Source organism: Triturus cristatus, chromosome 2_2, assembly GCF_964204655.1.
Source record: "Triturus cristatus chromosome 2_2, aTriCri1.1, whole genome shotgun sequence".
Classification (NCBI taxonomy): Eukaryota; Metazoa; Chordata; class Amphibia; order Caudata; family Salamandridae; genus Triturus; species Triturus cristatus.
In genome coordinates, this window is record NC_140582.1 from 1,066,906,948 (window position 1) to 1,066,934,151 (window position 27,204).

The 27,204-nt window shown below is 46.4% G+C and overlaps 1 protein-coding gene across 5 annotated transcripts in view; it reads right to left on the reverse strand.

Moving 5' to 3' along the window:
* The window catches only part of TACC3 (transforming acidic coiled-coil containing protein 3), a 610,937-nt gene that overhangs the window by 437,702 nt on the left and 146,031 nt on the right, over positions 1–27,204 (reverse strand). For all 5 annotated transcript variants that reach the window (XM_085642581.1, XM_085642579.1, XM_085642580.1 and 2 more), the window contains exon 5: positions 23,671–23,752. In XM_085642581.1, coding sequence (XP_085498707.1) covers positions 23,671–23,752 — 82 coding nt within the window. The remainder of the gene's footprint in view (positions 1–23,670; positions 23,753–27,204) is intronic.

Consider the following 27,204-nt stretch of genomic DNA (forward strand, 5'->3'; position numbering starts at 1 on the left):
AAGGAGAGTAGACTGTTGAGATAGGCTGGGCCGGTTCTGTGGAGTGCCTTGTGTGCGTGGACCAGGAGCTTGAAGAAGATTCTTCTGTCGACGGGGAGCCAGTGCAGGTTCCTCAGGTGGGGGGTGATGTGGTCGCGGCACGTCGAGGATTAGGCGTGCAGAGGCGTTCTGGATTCTTTGCAGTCTGTTGATGAGCTTGGACGCGGCTCCGGCATAGAGGGCGTTTCCGTAGTCGAGTCTGCTGCTGACTAGGGCCTGAGTGACTGTTCTTGCGGAGCATACGGAGGGTGTTGAAGCAGGTGGAGGAGACTGCGTTGACTTGTTTGGTCATGGTGAGTTTCGAGTCGAGAAGGACTCCCAGGTTGCGTGCGTGGTTGGTAGGAGCCGGGGGTGTGCCCAGTGATGCGGACCACCAGGAGTCATCCCATGCTTAAAGGTTGGGCCCGAGGATGAGGATCTCCGTCTTGTCTGAGTTCAGCTTAAGTCGGCTTTCCTTCATCCAGTCGGCGACAGCCTTCATTCCCTGGTGGAGGTTGGATTTGGCGGTGAGGGGGTCCTTGTTCAGGGAGAGGATCAGTTGTGTGTCGTCGGCGTAGGAGATTATGTTGAGGTTGTGCTGTTGGGCGATGCGTGCGAGTGGTGCCATGTAGACGTTGAACAGCGTTGACATCAATTGGTGACAACTTTTGTGCTCACCAGGTGTGGTGGCACGTCAACACATGTTCGTTAGTGGCAGTGGTTTCTTCTATTTTTCTACACATGATCAACTGACAGGATGGAGAGGCACCATTCACTAGTTGAGAATTTTTTCGTTTGACACTTGTCACCCATGTGGGATATATGGTGGTCTATCCCTTTTGTCTTTTTCTTTGCTTCCCTCTCATTCTCAGTTTTGTTGTTTTTAGTAAATGTAAAAAGAGAATTTACACCGTATTGTTCCAATTATGTGTTTGTATTGTTTCCAGCCCTGAAGAGTCAGAGTTTGACTATCTCTCTGACGAAACACGTGTCGGCTGGCTGTTTGTGTTCTCGCCGGATGACCCATTAAAGGATACATAAAAATCGCGAAGCTTCAGCATTTTCATGTCATACCGAAGACACACATACCTTGTGGAATTGATAATTGTATGAGTGCACGGGACTGTTCTTTCATGTTTCAAGTGTGGGTTTTCCCATACTGATTGAGGGGTTTAGGGCTTTCCCCTTCCTGTTAGCACCATACCCATTTTGTATTTGTATTAATATTGCGTATATTGAATGTGTGCGCCATTATCTTCCTGTCCATAAAACCCTTGCTTTGGGGATCTGGATTGGATTGTGCCCATGGTCTTGATTGTGTCCTCGGTGCTTACGTTGGCCCAGGTTGTCAGGGAGTCTTGGTCAGTGGGATGCGGTGGGTCCGGCGTGTCGAGGCCTGTAGGGGTCGTACGGGGGTTGAAACTGTCATGATGTCGGTGATCTTTCGGTGAAAGAAGGTGGCGAGGGAGTCGCACAGGGCTTGCGATGGCGGGATGTCGTTGGCGCTGGAGCTGGGGTTGGAGAGTTCCTTCACAATGTTGAAGAGCTCCTTGCTGTTGTGTGCGTTGTCGTCAAGTCTGTCTTTGAAGGAGCTCCTTTTGGCGGTCATGATGTGGTGGTGGTGGTTGCAGATGGCGTCTTTGTGGGCAGCACGGCTGTCAGGCGTCTTATCGCTGTGCCATTTGTTCTCCAATTTTCTGCAGGTGCGCTTTGATGCTAGGAGTTCCGGGGTGAACCAACTGGCTCTTTTGCTGGTGTCTGTTGGTGGGCTTTTTCAGCGGGGCTAAGGTGTTGGCGCAGTCGTCCATCCAGCGTTCGACGGTGCGTGCACCATCGTCGGGGTTGGTCGTGGGTTGAGTGCGAGGTTGGTCTGTAGTTCTTCAGTGACTTTGCCCCAGCAGCGGCGGGGGATCTGTAGGGTGCGGTGGTGTGTGAGGGGTTTTCGGAAGGAGGAGAAGTGGATGCAGTGGTGGTCTGTCCAGGTGAGTTCAGGGGCGTGGCTGAAGGCGACATGGGGGCTTAAGGAGAAGAGGACATCAAGCGTGTGACCGGCGATGTGGGTCGGCGTCGTGATGAGCTGTTTTAGTCCGAGGTTGGCGAGGTTGCCGATCAGGGTGGAGGAGTGGTTGTCGTTCTCCAGATGATAGTTCAGGTCTCCGAGGAGGACGTAGTCGGTGGAGGTCAGCGCATGCGTGCTGATGAGGTCTGCGATGGAGTCGCAGAATTGTGGCCAGGGTCCTGGCGGTCTGTAGACGAGGGGGCCTCTTAGGGTGGTCTTGGGGTCTTTAGGCAATAGCTGAATATCATAGCTTGGTGGTTTAATCATGTGTTGCCTTCTACGAAGTGTAAGTCAACAGTTCAAATCCCAGCAGAAGTACACAAACTCAAAACTGCTTTTTTTCAAGGTTAAGAATACCACTTCTGCGCTAAAAAGTAAAGGATATGGCAGGTCTTGGTTACTATTGTGTGACAAAGTCAACAGTGATTTGTGGGATACGGTACATATGACTTGAATAGTCAGGCCAGTGACATAACATGCAGGAAGTAGACTATGCAGCAGATAGCTCTACCTTAATAAACACCTGCCACAGAGCCCATTGGAATCTGAATACCACCACTGAGCCATTTGTGCCATCTCAGTATTAATTTGTAGCAAGTCTGCTGATGTACATTAAATACTTTATTGCTATTAAAGCAAGCACAAGTGTGAGCACAAATGCATGGCTTTGTAAAAAAAATCAAAAAAGTTAAAAAAAACAAATGCACAGGACCTTTGTGGCGAAGGCCTACTTTTGGTTTTTCTGATGCACTTCCACCCTCCATGCCAATCTGTCACTTTTATACCCACCGTTTGGTGTCATACACTGCAAACAATAGACATTAAATATACCATGAGAGCATCACCAGGCTTTGGTCTTGTAGCGGCACAAACTCAACTACGTTTTTATCTAATCCCCCTCTGGAAACTGGCAAATAGTATTTTTTTTCCAAAAATCAGCCAGCCAGAGAACTGGTTTGGAGTGGCTTCTGTTTGCATTTGCCTCTCTACCCTGTTCCACAGACACGTCCTTTGTGTGGGGTAATGCTCCTCACAGTAAGTTAGTCTCCAGAGTGGATCACACTCCAGTTCTGCAGTAGGGGCATCTCGGTTATAGTCATAATCATGTGAATAGTCCCACCCATGTGCGTGGACCCCGGAGCACTTCAATAGAAATAGTCTCTTAAGTTGTCCTCTTCTGCAATCCTGCATAGACACTTAAGAGAAAATGAAAGACAAATAATGCAGCCTGAAACCAACAAGGCTACACTGGCCAGTACTTCATCCTGAAGTGAAAAAGATAGCCAGATAATTCAATGTAATCATTTTGCTAAGTTTCACACAGAGAAACCCCCCTTCACAAAGATCACTTTTTCATGATCGAGAGGAAGGGTTGGACAGACCAGACCCATAAGCTGCCATTATGTGTCTGTAAATGGATACCATGCCTTTAAGGAACCCTTCAGAGACCCCCGGTATCCCATGATGCACAGCCAAAAGCCAGTTACTTTCAGTTCTTTTTGAAGGTGTATAAAGTCAGGCCTGCTGCATTCAGGATAGTACTGTTTCATCCAACGGGGAGGAGGGCGGGTTGCTTATGACTATTACAGAGATACCCCTACTACAGAACTGGAATTACAGGTAAGAAATTACTTCTGTAGTAGGGGATCTCTGTGTATAGTCATAATTATGTGAATAGAATGGCAAGCCCATCCCAAAAAAACCAAACCCAGCGGTGGAAGAAACAGACAAACCCACTACTGTGCAAATAGATTCCTCAGCAAAGCCTGCCCAACCTGAGCATCTGCCATGGCATCAGAATCCAGGCAGTAGTATTTAGCAAAGGTATGGACTGACTTCCAGGTGGCAGCCTTACAGATTTCTGCAATAGGGACATTACGGAGTAAAGCCGCTGTAGCAGCTTTACCTCTGGTAGAAAGAGCCTTAGGCTTAATAACTAGAGTCTTGTTAGCTTTCTGATAACAGTTGGATACAGGACAATCCACCTAGTGATGGACGGCTTGGAGGTAGCAAGACCAGTCCTGACAGATCCATAATTAAATTGATCCAATCCAAGAATCTCCTTTGTCTTATCCAAGTAGAATTTCATCACCCTTCTCACATCAAGTGAATGAAGGGACCTCTCCGCCGGAGAGGAATGATGCTGAAAAAACGTGGGCAAAGTAATAGTTTGATTCACATGGAACTCTGACCCACCTTAGGAAGGAACTTTGGGTGAGTTCTCATGACAACCTTTGATGCATGAAACACAGTATAGGGCTCTTGGCAATAGAGAGCCTGGATCTCACTCACCCTGCAAGCCGATGTTATAGCTACAAGAAAAACTGCCTTCCAGGACAGATGCTGGAGAGAAGCCTTATGAATGGGCTCAAAATGCTCCTTTATTAGTCTAGACAGCGCCACATTAAGCTCCAACGGAGGCAAAGGACGCCTAATGGGAGGAAACACCTTCAAACCTTCCAAAAAATCTTTGATGACTGGGATTTGGAAAAAGGAAGTTTGTGAAGGGCATTTCCTATACGCAGTTCATGCTGCTAGGTGAACCTTAACGGAATGAAAATTAAGGCCAGATTGAGCCAAATGTAGTAAGTATGGGAGAATTACATCCTCCTTGCAAGATGTAGGGTCTGCATCTTTAGACTCTCACCAAATGCAAAATCTCTTCCATTTGTATGCGAGGGAAGTCCTTGTAGACGGCCTTTTCGCTTCTCTTAATATCTCCATGCAGTTCTGAGGGAGATTTAACTGTCCATACTGCACTAGCTCATGAGCCATGCTGCCAAATTTAACAAGAGGTTGGGATGCACCATCTGCACTTCGAACTTCGTGAGAAGGTCCAGCCAACACGGAAGACGAAGATGCGGCAGGAGAGACCGGTGTAGGAGGTCGGTGAACCACCATTGCCGAGGCCATTCCGGAGCAATGAAGATCATCTTGGCCCAGGACTGGGACAGCTCTATCAACACTGTCGGGATCAGGGGAATGGGTTGAAAAGCGCAGAGAAAGCTGTTCAACCAGTTGATCAACAGTGCATTTCCCAGCGTCCTCGGTTGGTAAAACCTGGAGGCAAAGTCTCGGCATTTGCTGTATTCTGTGGTGGAAAACAGATCGATTTCTGGAGTGCCCCATCTTGCGAAGATTTCTCTTAACACCTCGTCCATTAAGGCCCATTCGTGATTTTCTTGAACGAGTCTGCTGAGAGCGTCTGCCTGAGCATTCTGCACACCTGGCAGATGAGTCGCCGTTATCAGGTCCCTGGCCAGCAGCCAGTTCCAGATCGTCTGTGCTTCCCGAGACAGAGTGCGCGATCTTGAGCCCTCCCGCTTGTTGAGGAAATACATTGTTGTTGTGTTGTCCGTCTGTACAAACAGGGAACTGTTTTGAAAAGATGGCTGGAAGGTTTTCAGCGCTAAATGAACCGCTCGGAGTTCCAGAAAGTTGATGTGATACGTGGTCTCCGTCTGGGACAACGTGCCCTGTATCTGAAGGTGGTCCGAATGCGCTCCCCAGCCGTGGAGAGACGCATCTGAGTCTCTTTGTGGAACGGAATCCCTCTGAGAAGATTGTGAGGTGAACAGCACCACTTCAGGGACTGTACAGCGTGTTGCGACAATTGGATCCTGTCCTCCCAACTCCCTCGTTTCTGGTCCCACTGATCCTCCAGACATTCCTGCAGAGGCCGCATGTGGAGGCGTGCATGTGGAGTGAGAAAGATACAAGAGGCCATGGAACCCAGGAGAGAGGACAGTCCTCACCGTCGGCGAGGGAACGGACATGAGAGCCTGAGCCTGAGCCTTCCGAAGGATTGAACAACATCACTCCTCCGAAGGACACACGCTTGCCTTGAGTGTATTGATGGAGGCTCCCAGGTACTGCAGACACTGAACAGGAGTCAGGACAGACTGACAGATTGAAGTGAAGACCCAAACGATTCAACAGAAGGGCTGTCCTGTTGAAATATAGCTGCGCTTCGATCAGCCAGTCGTCCAGGTTCGGATAAACGAACACCTTGCTCTTCCTCATATGCGCTGCAACCACAGCCATGCACTTTGAAAAAGTCCTGGGCGCAGACTTCAGGCCGAATGGAAGCACTGTATATTGGTAATGATTAGTGCTGACTAGGAACCGCAGGAACTTTCGATGCTTCCTTGCAATGGGTACATGGAAGTACGAGTCTTGCAGATCTATGGCGCATAGCCAGTCCCCCTGATGAGGCCGAGGATAAAAATGGTGTAGGGACAGCATGCAGAACTTTTCTCTGTGAATCCATTTGCTCGCTTGTCGCAAATCGAGAATGGGTCCGAATTAGTTTTTGTCCTTTTTGCATACGAGAAAGAAACTGGAGTATAGACCTTTTCTCCCTTTGAGGAGGAACCTGTTTATCGCCTTTTTTCTTAACAGGGTATCGGCCTCCACTTGAAGTTCGCGCAAAAGGTATTGTGAACGAAATGGTGGAATCAATGGAGGGCTGATGAAACGTAGACCGTATCCATTGCGAACAATATTCAGCACCCAATTGTCCAGAGTTATCTTTCTCCACTTTGCCAGGTAATTTTGAATGCTTCCCCCCCCACCGGAGTGGGTAACAGAAGAGGGGGAAGTAACCTCTCAGGGCTTCGAACCAGCGGGGGACTTGTTCCCCCGATGTCGACTGCTGGTTACCCCTGCCTCTGAAGTCTCTGAAATGGTTGCAGCTGAAACTGCTGCTGCTGTTGTCCAGCCTGATGACCCTGTCCACGTTGGAAACGTTGGTAGGGGCGGAAACACTTACGCTGCTCCTTAGGCTTTTCCAAGCCAACAGCCTTGAGGGTCTCAACTTCAGCTTTCATTCGAGCCATCTCCTCGTCCGCATGAGAACCAAAGAGGGTGGAACCAGAGAATGGGAGATTAGCGATGCGCTGCTGGGCCTCCGGATTCAAGGAGGTGAGACGCAACCATGAATGGCGTCGCAGTCACACCATGACCATATCCATGGGCTGCAAGGAGAGGTGTCCGCAGCCGCACTGATAATCTGATTAGAGACAATCAGACCTTCATTGAGAACCTCCTGGAAATCTTCACGTTTGTCTCTAGGCAGGAGTTCTATGAACTGTTGAAGGGACTCCCAAAGGAGCGGTCATACAGGCCCAGGAGGGCAGTAGAGCTCGCTGCCTTCATCGAAGTGGCTACAGTGCTGCAGACCTTCCTCCCCGCAGAATCAAGCCTATGGCTTTCCTTGTTCAAGTCCGGGGGCGGTATTTCTTCTGAAGCCTCGAGAGTGCAGATTTCACTGAGGCAGGAGTCAGGAACAATTCCATCGCCGGTTCTTTCAACCCAGGCACCAAAGGAAGCAGAGGCCGAGAGGCTTGCTTCCGCTGTAGTGTCTCAAAGATCACAGATGTAGTAGGGGCAGGCACGGATAGTGCAATGCCCAATTTCGCCGCTCCCCTTACTAGAACCTCCTGAAACGTGGTAATGTCGACAGGTGACACTCTCGGAGGTGGAGAATCCGACAGGGTAGGAGAGTATCTTCCTCCACTAAAGGACTCCGTATCGCTAGCATATCTGGAACGTGACCTCTCATGATGACGACGTCAAGATCTGGTAGAAGACCGGTGCCAGCTGCGAGAGCGATGTCTTGGCCGGGATCGAGATCTTGGCCTTCTTGGTTCCGGCAGGATCACTGGCACAGGTGGAGCCACCGATGGCCGAGGAAGAGGCCGAGGTGGAGGAGTCGGAGGAAGAGGCGGACGCTCAGGCGTCCTAGGCCGCAGCGGCGACTGATGAGGAGCCACAGGTTGAGCTGGTTCCGGTGATCTGGTCGGAGAATAGGTTCTGGAATACTCAGAGTCAGAGGTAGAAATTACCCTCCTCCGCTTGCGGGCAGGCCTCGAAGTGGAAGCTCTGGAAGCGATGCCCCTGGATGGCAAACGTCGATGTCGTCGCGATCTTGATCTCTCAGAAGAGGAGAGGCTGACCACAGAAGGTGACAGGTCTCAACGTTGAGCTCCGACGGTACCTCCTAGACGTCTACTTTCTACGTGACGTCAAACTTCTCGTCGACGTCTACGGTCTTCGACGTCTATCTTCTCGTCGACAGCGAACAGCGGTGTCGCCTCGACAGCGAGCGCCAATATCTCTTGGACCCAGACAGACTGTGTCGACGTCATCTGTGATGTCCTAGACGTCGACCTCATCCGAGGTCTCGACGTCGTTCCCCTCAACACTGATCTTGGACGTTGTTTAGACCCAGAGCCCCGGGTCGACGGGGAGCATATCGTCGTCATACCTGGGTTAGACCTCATCTCCTTCGACCGGGACCGGCATCGTTTCTGGGCCTTTTTTCGACTGGGGAGCCCCCCCCCCAGAGGCCGCTGAATGGGTTGTGGTAGAGGAAAGGATCTCTCCATACCCAGATGTCCACCTGCAGCCTGTTGACTTCTCTGCTCCAGGCCTTGAAGGCGAATCTTCTCCCTGTTACGCAGGGTCCACCTGGAGAAGGATTTACAGATGATACAGGAGTCAGGAACATGAGATGTAGGTAGACAGAGTATACAAACACTGAGAGTCCGAGTTGGCCTTCTTCCAGCCACATTCTGGGCACGTGTCAAACAAAAATGGCATTTTGACAAGAGAAATGTGGGCTAACTGCCCCAAAAGACAGCAAAAGGAAGGTAAAGGCCCAAGACGTCGAGTGAAACACTCAAACTAATAATAAAGCTCAATAATTTGAAGATGTACCACAAAAGGTAGAGCTCAATGATCCAGTGTCCTGCTAGCAGGAAAAAAGAACTGAAAGTAACTGGCCTTTGGCTGTGCATCATAGGATACAGAGGGTCTCTGGAGGGTCCCTTAAAGGCACGGTATCCATTTACAGACACATAATGGCAGCCTATGGGGCTTGTCTGTCCAACCCTTCCTCTCTATCATGAAAAAGGGATCTTTGTGAAGGGGAGTTTCTCTATGTGTGAAACTTCGCAAAATGATTAAATTTAATTGGTATCTGGCTATCTTTTCACTTCGGGATGAAGTACTGGCCAGTGTAGCCTTGTTGGTTTCAGGCTGCTTTATTGGTCTTTTATTTTCTCTTAAGTGTCTATGCAGGATTGCAGAAGAGAACAACTTAAGAGACTATTTCCATTGAAGTGCTCCGGGGTCCACGCACATGGGCGGGACTTTTCACATAATGACTATACACAGAGATCCCCTACTACAGAACTATCTATACCTGGATATGAACAGCCACAGACCGTGACCAAGAAAATGACAAATTTGGTTTTATCCTAAAAAAACCTCCTTACTCTGAACAGACTCCAGTCCCATTTACCCCCACCATTCACCAAGGGGCAGTGCTATAGGAAAACTAGTCCGGAGTCCAGCTCAGCAAAAATATCTAATCGAATTTCCATAGGAGCCTGGTCTCCTTTGTCTTCACTTCAATGTCTAGGTCTCCTCCTTCCTACATTTCTCCTGAATAAACAAGTTACTTACCTTTGGTAATGCATTATCTGGTAGAGACTCCATCTAGCTGCAGATTGCTTACCTTTGAATTTCCCAGGCGTCAGGCTGGACCCAGAAACTTCTGATGAGCAATAGCCATTGCGCGCTTCGTCGGGTGGCTCCATTTGACTCTGTGTGACGTTTCAGGGAACGTCAGTTAGGATGCTGTAGTCACCTATATAGGCGCCAACCAGAAGCACAGATTTTTTCCCAATGCCAGAAGCACAGAGCCATAAAGCAACTGAGGAGAATGTGTGCAAAACTAGGGCCTTGAAAAGGGGAGTCACCCTAGTCCTAACAAAATCAGTGCGCAATACCTTACACTACGAAGTCCTGCAGGACCAAACTGGCAAAATGCCTGTCCCTGTGGACCAGACTGTCCAAGCAGTAATGCTTAGCAAACGTGTGCAAAGATGCCCAGGTTGCTGCCTAACAGAGGTCTAGGACTGGGACACCCTGAGCCAAGGCCTTAGTTGCAGACTTTCCCCTGCTAGAATGGGCCCTTAATCCTTCAAGGGACTACTTCTTATCCAGGGTATAGCAGATCTTAATGCAGAGAACGAACCAGGGAGAGATGGTCTTTTTCTGCACTGCCCGTCACTTCTTAGCTCCCACGTACTCCACAAAGAGTTGGTCATCCACCCAGAGCTCTTTGGTGCAGTCAAGGTAGAACAACAACGCTCTTTTTGGGTCCAGGGGATGGAGTCGCTCCACTTCTTTAGAGGGATGTGGGGGAGCAAAGAAGGCGTGCAGCGTGATAGACTGATCCAGATGGAAAGGGTTCACCACCTTTGGAAAGAATGAAGCACCACTTTGTCAGGAAAAGACATCATAAAGGAAGGCATACAAGACAGCGCGTTGAACTCACTCACACTCCGGGCAGATGCAATCGCCACTAGAAAGGCTGTCTTGATAGGACAGCTGTGTAAAGGCTTAAAGGGAGCACACAAGTTAAGTGATGACCAAATTAAGGCAGAACTGCGCATAACAAAGGGCGTGGGTGGAAACAAGTGAGCTCACCCTTTCAAAAACGTATTTACAATCGGAGACCTAAAAAGAGCGGGTTGGTCTGGCAGCCGCAAAAAAAAAAAAAAAAAAAAAAAAAACAGTGCACAAAGATGACCCATGAGAGCTCCCAAAGCAGAACGCTGCTAGGCAAAGGTTAGAATGAATAGGTGAACAGTAGAAAGAGGATCACAAGACCTTTCTGTACAGTAGAACAAGTTTCTGCCAAGAGCAGGCTTTACCACCTTAGTGGAGGGATGCCTGGCAGCAAACATAACGTAACATACTTTGGGAGGAAGGTCAAAAGCCATCAACTGCCGCCACTTAATCTCCACGCAAGGAAGAACCGAGTTGACAGGTCCGGGTGGAGGACCCTCCCCTCTTGCTGTGACAGAAGATCCTCCCGAAGGGGCAGCCTGATTGGAGGATCGATGCTCATGTTCAGAAGCCCGGGATACCAGTCTCCTCTCCCAGTCCGGAGCGACAAAAATGACTTGGGCCCGGTCGCTCCTGATCTACTTCAGAACCCTATGCAGGAGTGGTATGGTAAGGTGTACAGCAGGCCTAAGCTACACTCGTGACGAAAGGTGTCGATGAGTGATAGCCACCTTGGAAACTCCAATGAGCAGTAATACAGACACTGCTTGCTCTCTTCTGAGACTAACTGATCGAACCAAGGTTCTCCCCACTGCTGAAAGACCTTGCGCCACCTCTGACTGGAGAAGCCAATCATGATCCGCTAGGCATTGACATCAGAGTTCATCTACCCTGGCGTTCAGAGAACCGGCAAGGTGTTGAACCACCAGGGTTATGTCCTACTGTCCCAGACATGTCCAGAGACGCACAGCCTCTCGACAAAGGGTCCACGACGCAAGCCAACCCGGCTTGTTGCAGTATCACATGGCAGTGGTATTGTCCGTGAACACATGCACTAACCTCCCCTGGACAGAAGCACGAAATGCTTTTATTGACAATCGAATCGCTCAAGCTTCAACACATTGATGTGGAGCCGCGACTCTGCTGAAGACCAGTGTCTGCTGATCTCCACCTTTCCCAGCTGGCAGCCCCATCCCAGAAGTGACATATCGGTCACTACTGAGAACTGGTTGGGGAAGGGAGAGTGGTCTGCCATAGACTCAATCGCGGTTCGTCAACCACCACTGCAGATAAAGTTCATTCCGAGATCTGGACCACGTCTGTGAGATTTCCCCAATGCTGTGCCCACTGGAACTTCAGGTCCCACTGCATAGCTGAATTCCCCACTTGCCATGCTTTACCAACAGGATGCAGGAGGCCAAGAGGCCCATCAGCCTCCGAGTCAGTCTAAGCGAAATCCAGGATGGAGGCTTAAGCATCAGAATAATCTGAATATCATGGACTCGCTGCTCGGGAGGATAGGCCGGAAACTGCACTGTGTCCAGAACAGCTGCAATGAAAGGGGGTGTTTGAGAAGGAGTCAAGTGTGACTTTGGCACGTTTATAGAGAAATCCAGCGAATTAAGGAGGTCCGCTGTAGTCTGAAGGTGGGAGACGACAGCCTGGGGCATGGGCGCCTTCAACAGTCAGTTGACGAGGTAGAAGAAGACGGACACCCCTAACTTGTGCAGATGAGCTGCGACCACCACCATCGCCTTGGTGAGCACTCTAGGGGCACTGGTAATGCCAAAGGGCAGTACAGTAAATTGAAAGTGCACGCGGCCTAACCTGAACCGCAGAGAACGCCTGTGGCCCGGCAGGATAAGGATGTGAAAATATGCATCCTGCAGGTCCTACCATTCCAAAAGGGAGTGGGAGAAACGGCCCAATAAGCATAGGGTATTCACCGACCAATGCCAGGCAGGAGGAAGACAACATCTTTCCAAGTGAATCCAGCCTCTTGGAATCCCTATCTGGAGGGGCGGAATGGAACGTGCACTGGGATGTAGAAGCCTGCACCACCAAGCTTTCAGGGATCGGGTGTCTGCTGAGGAACTTTGGGTCACCAGGAGTCAGGCGATGGCAGCGTGCAGTTGTCCTATTCACAGGAGCCCGTGTGCTGGGCTTGGACCACGTGCCTTTTAGGACATAAGCTAGTGCCTCACTGAAAGGCAAAAGGGGTTCAGAAGTGGAAGCCCCAGGTTGAAGCACTTCAGTCAGGTGATTAGTATCGAACAACACGGAGGGCAAGTCTTGTACAAGGACCTCAGCTGCCCTCAACCACCCTGGTACTCTCTCCCCCCGTAGTCACAGTTGGCAGAGAAAGCATGCCAGTATCTGGTGAAGTGTCCAGTCCACTGGCATCCCCAAGTTCCACCCAGTAGTCCATCTGCTCTGTAGACACATCCGGGTGTTCCAAAGGGTCCTCCCATTCCTCTCTCAAGCCTAAAACATATTTAAAGTGTTCAGGCCACAACATAGAACCCCTGGATTCAATCTATGACGAAATCTGCATCAAGAGACGCCGTTCCTGCACCGTGGTGTCGGGGATAAGGATGGGGATGGCACCGCCGGAGGTAATTGGCAGAACAGAAGGCACCAACTTCGGGTCCGACACAGAGAGAAGTCACAAAGGAACTACCAGCGTCGTCCTAGATGTGGGATCAAATCTCTGGTCCCACCGGCAGCATGGTCAGAGCAGACTGCATCGAATCCAATGGGCCCTCCTCTGACTCCATGGGGCCTGATGGCTCACCAGAAGGGTCACCTGCTCAAAAGCGTGGCACATGACCTCGTAAAACTTATTTGAGCAGGGGTGGCTCCGGCTCCCGGAAAGGGAGGGAGGCGCGAAGTCGACCCTGGTTCCGGCTCCACAGAACTGAGCCTATTGGGTCGGTGCTCCTTACCTCGTTCGACAGACGACAGTCGAGGCAAAAATGAAGTCAGCTTTGACATCTTCTTGTGCCTCTTCCCAGAGTATCCCGATGACCTCAAGCGGGATGAAGAGGACTTGGGGCTCTGGGAGTAGTCCTGCGATCTCTTCGATCGAGACTGCCGTGGAGTCTCGCTGGATGGTGTCGACTACCAGCCACAAGGAGCTTCATATCCCACTCCTGTAAGGCCTTCGGAGCCATAGCCAGACAGTCCGAGCAGGACTCCGAATCGTTGTGCTCAAGACACCAGAGACAGACGAGGTGGGGGTTGGTAACCGAAATCATGCGGTGACTGGTAACGCACGGTTTGAGCCCTGTCTTCCTCAAAGACCTCCTCGCACACAAAGTTGAAAGTTTTTTTAAAGTCGAAAAAGGCCTGTCAAAAAGCGAGAGGGGGAGAACTCTTCCTGCATCAGCGCCTAACTGGCACGGAAAAGAGAACTGCCATGTGCCCGCCTGTTAGGCGCCTATATAGGTGACCGTGACTTCATAACCGACGCAGCCATGCAGAGCAGAATGGAGCCACCCGACAGCGGGTGCACAGGTTATTGGTAAGCCAATGTTTCCAGATCCAGCCGGACACCTGGAAAATTCAAATGTAAGGATTCTGCAGCAAGAAGTCTATCAGATACGTACTTACTGTCTGGGAAAACAATATCACCCCAATTTGTGCAAACAGGCCAGGGGCTTTCAAAATGGAATCCACAGGCTACCACAACTCTGCTTCGCTTAAATGTATGATGCATTTACTACAATGGCCATGAACAAGCACAACCTACACTTAAATGGGACTGGGCAACAGGTTACTAACCTGACTGCGCATTGGCGAAACGCCATCAGCCAAATAATTAAGTGAATGAAATAAACATTTAATTACAGAATAGCATGGGTAAAGCTTTAAATTATAACTTTTTTTTCTGCCAAGTTTCAGATACTCCAGACTATGTTTAAAGTGGTATCCTAGGCTTGGCAGAAAGCAGGCTAGGGTTCTTAATGTTTAAATGATGTGAACACTTTGGAATCCCATGTTTAAGCTATTCTCTCCAGATATGGAGGAAGCGGTATCATTTTGTTTCTTTCTACAGCTTACATCCTACTATTGTTTGCCATCTCTGAAAGCCTTCTCCCACTATACTCTTAGAGCCCTGTAAGAACATTTGACCTTGACTTCTGCTCGATTCCTCTTTTTTCAGTGTGACCCTCTTCTTACCTTCCATCCTCCACATGCCTTCTATTTTGGAGCATAGCCTCGTCTCAATCTCATGCCTGTCCATCTTTATTGTAATTCTGCAGTTGGCAGATACCTCACTTCATAGATCACAACCTCTCCACTTTAAAACCCGAACCTAACATTACCCAATATCTGCCAGCCTGTCCCACCAACCATCTAGCTGTAATCACAGAAGCCTACTAATGATCACAACTAATAGGTATTAATGTACTCTATCACTAAGTAACTGGAGAAAATGCATGCAAATGTTCTTGAGAGTTCATTACTAAATTCAATAACCACTGGATTAACCTCAAACCTAGGGCTCCGGAGTAGTGTGCTACTAGCCGTAAAGCACTTAAACGCCTATTCAGGGGTAGTAAGCACTATAGAAATACAATTACAAAGAGAAGCTGCATCAAAGGGCTGCACCTGCTGAGTCCAAAGTGCCCGCAAAGAGGACAGTCCCTGCTGTGGCAACCCAATGAAAGGGTCTCCACGTGTGCCAAGACCGAAGAAATGACTCCTAGGGCTGGGTGGCTAGCCCCCTGTTCACCATGAGGGATGGGAAAGCTAAAGTAACCCTGCACTGTCAAGAGGCTAGCCATGTCTTCCAGAAGCTGGTTGTAAAAGTGCCAGCAGGGAGACAAAGTCCTGACCTACGAGGTGTCCCCAAGTCTCTGGGACCTGTAGCTAATATAGAAGTGGACTCTGTTGCCCTTACAAAAAGAAACTCGCCTTTAAGCAACAGCTGAACTTGCTGCAACTGGGAGACCAGTTCACCATTTGAAACTCGACCTGCACTGGCGTTCCCTACTGCATCATGGGAGACAGTCCTAAGGCCAGGGACGACCCCCTTAGGCTTGTGGATACCAGGGTGGCCGCAGAAACACTTATCGCATCACTTCAGCATCTGGCATCAGGACAGCTTCTTTGCTGGACCGCGGTAAAGGAGAAAAGTGCAGAGGAATCCAAGACTGGTGGACCTGACCAGTAACTGCCTCCCTGAACACTGGAGATCCCCGAGACTGGTCCGACCGGTTGTGGCCCATCCAAGTGAAGGGAATAGCCATTCTAGCCAGTTTCAAAACTATAGCAGTATTTCGTAACTGGTCAGTTCAAAACCTGCTTTTGCCATAATGAATGGAGTTATCTTGAAATTAAAGTCAATGATTCTGCACATTATCTAGCACACATTTGCAGTTTGTCATGCTTTGGTTGTTTTAGAGGATACTGGACACTGCACTCCATCAAATTTCAGTTTATAGGGCGTAGGTTCATTTGAAACAAGTTGAGATAACTATTCTTGCTGAGAGCCTCTACCTCTTGGTGATCCTTTCTATGGAGTACACTGCTGATGTTGGTCGTCCGATACAAATATGAGGAGTTTGAATTCTGTCTATCTGGAAACCTCCTGTCACAGTATCTGGACTGGAAGACAACGATTCCCAACCTACTTCAGACTCACATTCACACACTGCATTTCTTCATCAGCATGTGAGCAGATAGGCAGCATACTGGAAAGGCAGGTTTATAATCGTTGGCTGGACTTCATACTTCAGTGATGGAGCTACATCCAGGACAATCTTTATAAAGCGGTCACGATTGTACTCAAAACAAAAGGTGATTGTTGGAAAGTGTTAAGTAATCTCATCCACTGGTAATTACTCAGTGCTACATTCCAGTTCATTTACCACTGTCACTCTAGACAGACTGGCCATATACAAAATCAGCCTTAGTCCTGCTTGAATAGCAACAATCGAGCATGAACAGCCAGGACAGATTCCTACAAGATGGAAACAAACGTAAGACATATTTTGGATTAATCAGAGAGACATCTCAATTCCTTTGACAGAGTATTCTATTAAAGCTAAGTCAACTAAATCTACAGATGCACGAATGAACTGATTGATACTACAACTTGTGTACCACTATAGAGAAACCTCTATTCCTATCCTTTAGCACCTCACCTGAAGAGCTTGATGGGATCCCACAATGAAGGTTAATATCTGCTGGCAGAGGTGCTTGCAGCTTTGAGGACTATTCCTAACATGGCCATACACTATTCGGAAAACAATATTTTGCTGTCCCCTTTTGGTGCTATAGATGCCCCTGGAGTCAAGGTATGACAATCCCAAACCGCCAAGGTTATCACAGTCTGGATTTAGATCCATGTAAAAGGCAGGCTGGGTTTTATTTATTCTTTTAGCTGTTTAGCGGTTGACACTGTATTGGGCATTCACTGTGGAACTGCACACAAGCCATCTCTTCAAACTCCAGGCAGCAGTGTGTTCATGACCCAAAAAATCTGAAGCCTACGAGGTTTCAAGTGAGATATTACGTTTAGATAACCATTCCACCAAAACCTCACGAAAGGCTGAAATATCAGCGGAAATCTTCAAATGAGTCTGGCTGCAAAGGCAGAGTATATGATGTGGATTTATACACATTCCAGTAGTTTTCTTCAAAGAGGTGGGAGACATTCTTTTACTCTCTTCATTGGAGGCAGTATCGGAGATGCTTTGCTGGCATTTGAGATCTTGAAGCAGATCTAGGTGCCTCTGCTATATGAGGAACAGACAGAAGGACTAACAAAGGAGAAATTATATTACAAGAAACAAGAGGTGCACCACATAGACAATTAGGAGACAAAGGAGTCCTTTGTCATTGACGAATTTTCTCAAAGATCATACCTTATGAACATTTTATTTTCAATTATATAATAATTCCAAAAGACATGAACAAACCGTTTATATGACTTTACAAACAGACCAGCCGACGCGTTTCGTCCTGAAACAGGACTTCTTCAGGGCACTAGATCGTAGCGTAGATTATAGATGGACGAGTCCTCATGGATTTCTTTCAATCCTTAAGTTGATTATAGTAGGGGGCAAATTGCCATTTAATCAGCTAAGTGGGCGCCAAGACAAAAAGATCAAATCCTCGTTGATTTTTTCAATCCTTACGTGGATTATATTAGGAGGCAATGTGGCATTCGGTTAGCTAAATAGGCGCAAAGACAGAGTAAACAGTATAACTGCCGAAATCCAGTGGCTTGTCGTCCACAATCACAGAAACCATATAATCTTTAGATGACGGGGATGTTTATCTTTAACATCGTCCCAGAATTCGCAATATATTTTTTGCTGAGCAACAAAGCACCGAGGAGTCTCCGACGGGCAAAACGGGATCCGATGACCAGGAGAAATTATACCTTCTAAACGTGTGTGGTACTAATGGCCAAGTTGGAACGACAAGCTTCCTTGACAGAAGAGCTGAAACCTGTACAGGATACATAAGAATCTAAACAGGGTCCTTCAATGGCATCACCAACACCGGGCATGTAGTTAACGATGTTGATGAAAACGGAGAGAAGACTATCTTTACTGAACTGATGCCAAAGATCTGTGGAACGACTGAAGAAATGTTCATCTATGTAATTACTTTCTATGTGCAGCTGCACAGCGAGAGGTCCAGTGCCTTGATATAGAAAAGTGGATTATCATGTGGTGTGGTTGCGAGTCCTCAACATGCAATAATATTCATCTTTAGCGGGTCCAGTTAGGTTTCTATAATAAAACCCTTAACTCACTCCTGGGTAAAAGTGCAAAGAATATAAAAGTAGCAAAAACAACAAGACATAATAAAAATCCCACACCAATTTACAAAAATAGTGCCTTTTTAACATTAAATGGACACCAAAACAAATTATTCAGGGAAACTAGAGATCTTAATTTTCAAAGGTAGTTACAATCACTTTATCTTGGTCTTTGGATGCAATAAATAAACAGGCTAAAACATCTGTTAGAATACTACTGAATAAGCCACAACAGGTGGTGGAGTGAGTCACAGGGGAACTGCAGTCTAGGGGGTCAGTAACCTATCACTTTCAGCAGTTTTAGGGTACTAAGTGCATGTTTCTATTTTACCGCAGTCCAGCCAAAAACTGGTCAGGATGCTGTGGATACAGGAAGCTGAAGATGCTGATGAGGTGAGGTGAGTGTTACGGAGGCCACCCTGGTATCCACAAGCATGAGTGGGGTCATCTCTGGCCTCAGGTCTTGATCCAACATGGTGCAGGGGGTGTTAACGGAGCTGCCAGCCACAGGGACTAATTCAATATAGGGAGAGCATTACGTGTTTGGTCCATCAGTCTTAAGTTCCCCAGTGCACTTTTCTCCTTTAGTGGTTCTGATGCTGGGCATGTAGGATGGTGAAGAGATGTGGTGAGTGTTCCTGGGGCCACCCTGGTATCCACAGGTGTCAGAGGTAGTCTCTGGCATAGGACCATCCCCCACAAACCAGCAGGAAGTCCAGTGTAGGTCCAGTCTCACTATTCAACTGGTCTCCCGGTTTCAGTGATCTTCAGCGGTTGCTTGTAGGTAAGCTTTTCTTTTTTGCAGGTTGACCAGAGTTCACTTTGACATCAGCCACAGATCCCACAGACTTGTGGACACCTCAGGTAGGTCACAACTGTCTCCCAAGAGGCACTTTGGTGTCCAGCTGCGGGCAGGCATTCCTAGGCAGACGGATTCTAAAGAGTGCAAGTTTCTTTCAGCATTTGTGTCCCTTGTGCTGAACAGGGGGCTAGCCAACTAGCTCTTGGAGTGACTTTTCCGGTCCTGGTAACAGTGGAGCAGATGGGTATGGCAGGCAGTCCCATTTGCAGGTCCCTCAGGTTCGGCAGGTCGAATCCAGTCATTGATTGAGCCTCTTTGCGGAGTCCCAGTAGCAGCAGGGCAGTTCTGCCTTTTTCCAGCCAGGCAGTGTTCTGAGCACTGTGAGCCACAGATGCCACTTTTTATGCCAATTTAGAGTTTGTGGGTGGGTCTGTCTCACTAGCCAATGAGGCAGTAGTTCGCACGAAGCAACCCTTCTCACTTTCCATCTGTTCTTTGTGATGTGGCTACAAACAATCCCGGAACACCAGGCTCCTACCTGGATTCAAGATGGCTCAGGTCGTCTTCTCCTGTAAGCAGCTCTGGACGCACCTGAGTAATGTCCAATCTAATTAGCCACCCCTTCTGAGAAACTGATTCTATAACGGGTTTCCTTGCTAAAGAGGAGATGCCAGCCTGTCCACCCACACAAAAAGAAGGGCAGGACGCAGTGCGACTCACATTTACCCATCAGAGCCTCTTTGAAGCTTGTCCATCTGCGGCCAATGCCACCCAGCTGGTTGAGATCACAAGGACACCCAAACAGCCTTGGTTCCCCATTCCTAAGAGCTCATCACTCCTCCTAGTGCGGGTTAGGGGGAGGGGGGGGGGGGAGAAAGCCAACTTCTGCATTATATAATTTAGTGTATTGATTTATATGATAACTTGAAGTACTATAATTGGTGGTCCCAAATAGAAGTTAGCATACAGCGTGTGGGCTAGTGTAACTATGTTATGGCCCACCAGACGCATTACAGTGAAACAATACAGTTTTAACTGCCAAGACATGTAAAGTTTAAAGTCAACATTTCCTCTTTAATATCGAGGACCCTTCCTTCTGGGCTACCAAGGCCTTTCTTTAGGAGTACCTTATAGATATTAAAAAGGAAGGTCCTGGCATGGTACGGGGGTTCTTTTGCCATGTCGAGTTTGAAAGTTTAAAAGCTGCTAGACTAAGCTGCAATGGCAGACCTAGGGCAATGTTTTCACCTTGTCAGTGAAGTGGTAATAATTAACGGATGAGTCCACCAAAGACATTTTATCTTACTAGCCCTGGCAAGTTAAATGTGTAAATCAGGGATTAGCCAATTGTACATGCAGTTTGAAGGGACAGAGCACATGTACTGGGGCCTGGACAGCAAAACCCCACGCACCACAGATTCGAAAAAACAGCACATCTAGCACAAGGTGAGAAATGTGGGTGTGATTCAGCAAAAAGGGCAGCTTCCTTATGTGAAGAGACATTGGAGTGTGCTTGGATGCCAATCCATGTTTCAACACGGAGTTATAATGAAATCTTGGATTGCAGACTGACAGGAGGGGGGGATTTGGACAAAATTCCACCCCGAAAGCTGTGATAATCAGATGGAAAAGCTGTACAGACAAAAAAGATGCCAAGTGAAACTGAAATAATCACCTGATAAGTCTGGTTGATAAAGGGGCGATCAAACTCCTATCAATGTCCAGAGATGCTCTCACACTGGAAACCAGAATTGCTTATTCACCAAGTGCCACTACAAGGTATGCAGGGTATTCTCCTAGATTAGCCACAAGTAGGGTGTACCGAGGGTACAAAAGTAAAATCCCCCAGAACATGCCCATGTTACCACACTCTTTGGATGAACAGATAGCCCATTTAATAACTAACCATCCAAAAATATTGTTGATTGGCGATTTTAATTACTGGGCCAATGATACACTGGGTGGACCTCAATCTGCAGAACTGACTAACCTACTTAATGGGTTAAACTTTTCTCAGCGGGTAACCTCTGCCACACAGATTAAGGGATACACTTTAGATCATGTCTGGCCAGCCAATCTCAGTGTCTACACTAACAGTCTCTCCTTGTACATTGTCTGACCACTATTTAAGACAGTTCGTTATTAACAATGTAACTATGGCCAAACGCCTAGCTGTCAAAGGGTCCATGGCCAGGAACTGGAATAGTATCGATAGAAATCTTTTTTTGGACACATTTGTAAACAGTCCCTGTCACCCATCCATGCATTACTATCAGTGAGGAAACTCTCACAGCATGGCTAAAAGCAGCAGCAACGAACATGCCCTTCTTAGGACAATAAGATCTGCAAGGCGCCATGAAGCTCAGAGCTAGTTCTCTAATTAACTAAAAACACAAAAGTTAGCCCACCGCTAATCTAAAAGGAGATGGATATGCAGCTGATCCCCTGATAAAAGAATTTAGCCCAACTTAAGGAATACAAAATAAAATTACTCTACAACCAAGGCTACCTATTTTTCTTCAAAAACCCTGAATTCCTCCAATCGGTCAAAAGAAATATTCTCAATAGTCAACGAACTATCCAACCCCAATAGAGTCACAGTAAAACCAACACCATCTCATACACTTTGTAACTCCCTAAACACCTTCATTTGCTAAATTAAAGCCAGTATTTCCACCTGCTACGCCCCCAAGGCACCTCCATCTACGCCGAAAAATCCCTATTACCTTGACCAGTTCCCAGCAATAGACAGTCCGTATATTTCTGGACCTCTTGTCCAAAGTAAAATCTTAGTCACCCACTGACAGCTGTCCGCCCCACATCTTAAAATAAGTTCTCTATACTCCCCAGGCCTGCCCTTTCTCACCTAAACGAGTCACTGTCTCAGGGTTGGGTCCCGAGAGCCTTTAAAGAAGTGATTATTGTTCCTCTCCTAAAAACACTAGGGGCTAACCCCCAGACTGACTAACTGCAGTCCTATTTCTCTGCTCCCCTACCTGGCCAAGGAATGCCATGTGGCCAAATGCCTCTGCGCCTTTATCGAACAGTCAGACTATCTTGAACCCCACCAAGCTGGATTTCGCCCAGCTCATTCAACAGAGGTAGTGATACTGATCCTGCTGGACACACTTCAGAAAGAAGACGATAAAGGATCTCGCCAGGCCCTAGTGCTGTTGGATGTTTCAGCAGCATTTGACACGATCGACCATGGTATCTTGATTGACCGTGCCCGGGATGCTGAACTCCAGGGATCAGCTCTTAGCTGGATAAAGTCGTTCTTGGAGCCCCGCTTCCAGTCAGTCCATCTATCTCAGTTCACAGCATCTAAAATGATTATGACACGTGGAGTACCTCAGGGTTCCTCGTTATCACCTCACTTGTTCAACCTACATCTCCTTCCATTGATCCTGTCCTTGATAGAAAGGAAGGTTTGCACATTCAATTACGCTAATAATCTACAATTAATGTTTACCATCAACACACCTGATTCTGTATCCGAATTTCAAACTACTATGCTGTACATCTGTAATTGGATGAACAGCACCCACTTAAAACTCGATCCGGACAAGACCAAACTTATTCTGATAGGGGCCACTCAGAACCCATGAAGCTCCCATTTTTTGCCAACTGAGTTGGGCTCTCCCTCCAGCCAAGAGCCTTGGGGTGACAACAGCGACTTCACCATGAAAACTCAGATTGGATCAGTGACCCCGACCTGCTTCCTTCAGTTAAGAAAGAGGTGGAAGATCAGTCGACTCCTCATTCGGGAAGCACCGATACAGGTTCTCCTAGCCATAGTTATATCACATATAGACTACACCAACTCTATATTTTGGGATACCAATATAATCTACTAAAAGACTGCAATTGGTGCAGAACCAGGCAGCTAGATTGATCTTCCAGCAGCCCAGGTGGCAACACGTCTCCCCCCCTCATGAGGAAGCTACATTGGCTCCCCATCCCACAACGATCAGCTTTCAAAGTTGGTTGCCTTCAAGTCCTTACAAGCCGCAAACTTAAAATTAAGCTCTAGCCTTATTCAAAAGGCATATAACTACTCACAACCTGCGCTTATCCCACATGAATCTTTTGGTCATACCCTCTTACAAACGGAGGAGTCAAGGTGGATGCAGGTTTGCAGTGCTGGCCCCCAGATTCTGGAACTCCCTTCCATCCGCCATCAGAGCCTGCATGGACATTTTGAGATTCAGAAGGCTCCTCAAGACATGGCTATTTACCCAAGCTTATGACTGAAACTCAAGCATATGATAAACCAACAGGGCCCGGCATATTCTAGAATAAGAGCCAAGAAACCAATTGTTGTACGTGCACTTTACAAGTCATTTTAACATAACAGAAGGACACACTGACAGTCCAAGGCAACAATGCAGTGGTGGGGCAAAAGGTATGAGATTACAGGCATATGCTGAGCAAGGTAATGGGTACAAGTCAGGGCATTAGAAGTGGGTTACAGATTTTGCAATGATGAACTTTCTCAACACTATCCAAGAGCTGAGGAAATCAAACAAACCTTGGCAGAGCCAACACATCTCACGTTTATAATGAGTGAAAAGTTATTGACTTAACCAATAATTGTTCATAAAGCACAGATACACAATGAAACTTCAAATTATGAAATTATGGCCTTACCGTATGTTCTGCTGTACCATTCACCTCTGCACTTACTGAAGTCTCCGGACTACAATCAGCAATCTTTTCTTTTTTAGTTTCCCTAAAGAACAAATGCATATTAAAATGATTTGAGGTTTGTAGAACAGTATGGGAATCAGTGCAAATGGGAAAATGTGGAAACTAAGATTTTAAATTCTAAATAGCTGTGTTCATCTCCAGAAAACAATCCCACTCAGTAACTTATTAAATCGAAGTTCGTCTAATTCAATACACAAATCAATGAATGGTGTATGAAATGCTCTTGAATGAGAGGTAGCAAAAGAGTATATATATATATATATACATATATACATATATATACATATATACATATATACACACACACACAACACACCCACAGAAATTCACAATGAAGGGAGCCAAGAGAAAGAAATTCAGACGAGCATGAGGCTACAATAGCAGAAGAGTGTAGCTGAGAAGAGAATGAAGAATAACTGGAATCGGAGCTATTTTACAATTTTGTTTTTAAAAAAAGAATAGATTTCTCAAGCTATTTGCAAACTATTTGTATAACTTAATTCGCTTTTTCATTTAAAGCAAATTCAAACTAAAACGGTCATTATTGTAAAACTAAATATCTTGCTTGTGGAGGTAAAGGTCATTGCTTACATGGTTCTAAGGTAAGGGAAAAAAATGAAATTACTAGTATTCCAAACGGAGTCGTGGCATCTTTATTAAAGTAAACAATTATAGATCAATTGCTGCCTGCATTCGGGAGTTTACAAACATTAGCTTCTATCAACTGAACTTTTAAGTTTACACCTGGCATCATAAAATGGAAATAACCTCAGAGCATAAGGCTACATTTACTCAATTATTTCAAATGTCTGACGACCAGTTAGGTGAAGACAAACAAAAAAAGACATTTTTGAATAAACCCTAATTTTGCTACCCAGGAAAACCACTGAAAACAAAGCAATTGTAGGAAGAAACAGCCAGGTAAACAGAACTGCAAAGCAAACTGAAAATGTCATTTTGTCATTGAAGGAGCCAGCAGCTCAGCTACAATATCCCCATATACAGTACTAGCTGTAGCTTTAGAGCATTTATTTTGGCCAGTGAGAGGATGTATGAACACTGCTTGGGTTTTTTTCATCCTAATTGAGAAAATGTATGACGCCAATGAAGTCTGGATGCAGATCGTAGAATACATGTAACGCTCTTCAGAATGGTAGACCTATTCTCCACTGAGGTTGAGCATTCAGGAGGGAAATGTACTGGAGCACACCCAGTGGTGCTAGCATCTCATTCTAACTAAGAACATTATTCGAAGCAACTTGCGCAACCAAGACCCAAATTTAACCGGAAGCATTTAATGACGGCACAATATATTTTACAAATAGGAGCTTTGCATATTTTGTTCTGGACAACAGCTCATTCATGCCTCCTTACTGCTTTTCTTCAGTTAAAATGCGGCGAGGCTTTCTACCAAAGGCCTATTCGCCAACTCAAAAACAATAAACAATCCACCACAGTAGGTATTCTTTCTAAGTGGCCAGACGGATTCATAAGGGGCCATAATTCATTTTTTTTAAAGCAAGTACATTGATATTTTTTCCTCTCTAGGTAGAAACTCTCAATGTTTAATCGAATGATCTTTCAATAGACATGAAGGATTACTAACAAAATACTAGTTATAAAAAGATTGGTAAATGTGGAAATCCAAATACTTTGGGAAGGAGAGACCGACAAGCTCTCATTACAACTAGAATGGAATACCATGCAAGGTTCCCAAGCAAATTAAGACTTTCGCTCACTATCCCTACAAGCTATAGTGAACCACTAGGAACTCTGCCTTCCATTAAAAATAAAAAGCTGCAATGTGGAACAGTATGGCGAATCTATTCCAGTCTTAACATTTATATTGGTATTATACATACAGTATTAATACTTAGCACTTTTGCATTGAACAAGTAAGTGTTTATGTACGATGTATTTTACAAACATACCAATGCGTGATAGAAATAGTAAGGTTTGATAGAACTGAAAGAAACTCAAAAGTTGTTTTTTCTGGGATTATAGCATCCAACCATTTCTAGCAGCATTCTTCTGAACTCGAAGACGTCGGCTGACCTTCAAGGTTATCTGAAGCCCTGAGATTTGTCACTTTTTTGGAGCAGACCATATTGTAAGAATATTTCCAGAGCATGGGAGGATAGCTTCGTGCCATACAAACATCACATCAGTCCGGGATGTACATTCCAGCTATTGATGAATTCAGGTGAAGGAACAACTACAGGTCAAATACCAGCAAACAGGAGGTTACAGTAGGTCACGTGTTCTGGTCGGAACTGAACTATCTATAGAGGTACTGAGATAACCTGCACACCTAAATCAAACATTCAAACAAAAGTAATCTACTTTTTCATAAGTAATTCAATGGTTAAACAGTGGTGCTGTCCTTGACATAGCCTGGCTAGCCCCCGCCAGGAACTCAAATTCAAAAAGCAAACAGAACCTGTTTGGTTGTCAGGACGCACTATTCACATGTCCAGTATGGTGCTCAATAGTTTTTTTGTTTTTTTAAATATGAAAGTATGAAGACTTAGTGGGATCCATGACCTCGCACCACCGTAATCTTCTGTGCGTACCTAGTTTTAACAAAAGCCTGGTTTCGTTGGATCTTCTGTGCCGCAGCAGAGCCTTGGGATCAGATACTGCAGTTATCCACATCACCAAAATGGAGCAATTTTATGGCAACATCTAGAGGTTTCACGTTTCTGGGCTTATCAAACGTGTGGTTTTTTGTGTGTTTTTTTTTTTTAAAGGCGTTTGGGGACACAATTGTGTCTCACCCCATCCAAGCCAGTGGTGAAAAAACCGTTTTGCAAAATGTCTTCTGAATCACATAAATCTTGAGCCCTAATTCAAAGTTGTGAAAATCCACTATTCCTAACTCAATATCTAGAACACAATTAAAAAACTGCCTATGTTTCCTGGATACCCATTTTTCATTTGTTAGTTTTTACCATATAATCCGATGCATGGTTGGTACAAAACAGGTGCACAACGCTCATAGGGCTCAAAGGGCTTCAGTGTTTCCCCACTTACCTGTGGGTTGTTTTTTCTACAGCAGAGAAGTGAGTGACAATCAGTTTCAGAATCATTCCAAAATGGCAGTCGAATCTGCATATAAACCAGTAGCTTGTGGAATCAGTCTTATTTTTTATTGTGTACTGGTTATCCAGTTTTATCTTGGTGTAGAACGTTAACCTTTAAAGCATCCGATTCCTCAGCACTCCCGTGGGGTCGGACAACTCTGTAGGTACCCCCTTCTCCCAAATAGTTGTGCAAAACTTATACCAAATGTACAAAAATCATAAATCTGAATAGACAGACAACTTACAAGAGCCCTTCTCAGCCAATCACTTCTAAGAAAATACATAATGTGATCACAAATCATTAAACCCAGATATAATAAAATGTGTTAATCCTCCCAAGTCCACTCGGCATCTATTCAAAATACTTGTATCTCAGAAACTACTATACTTC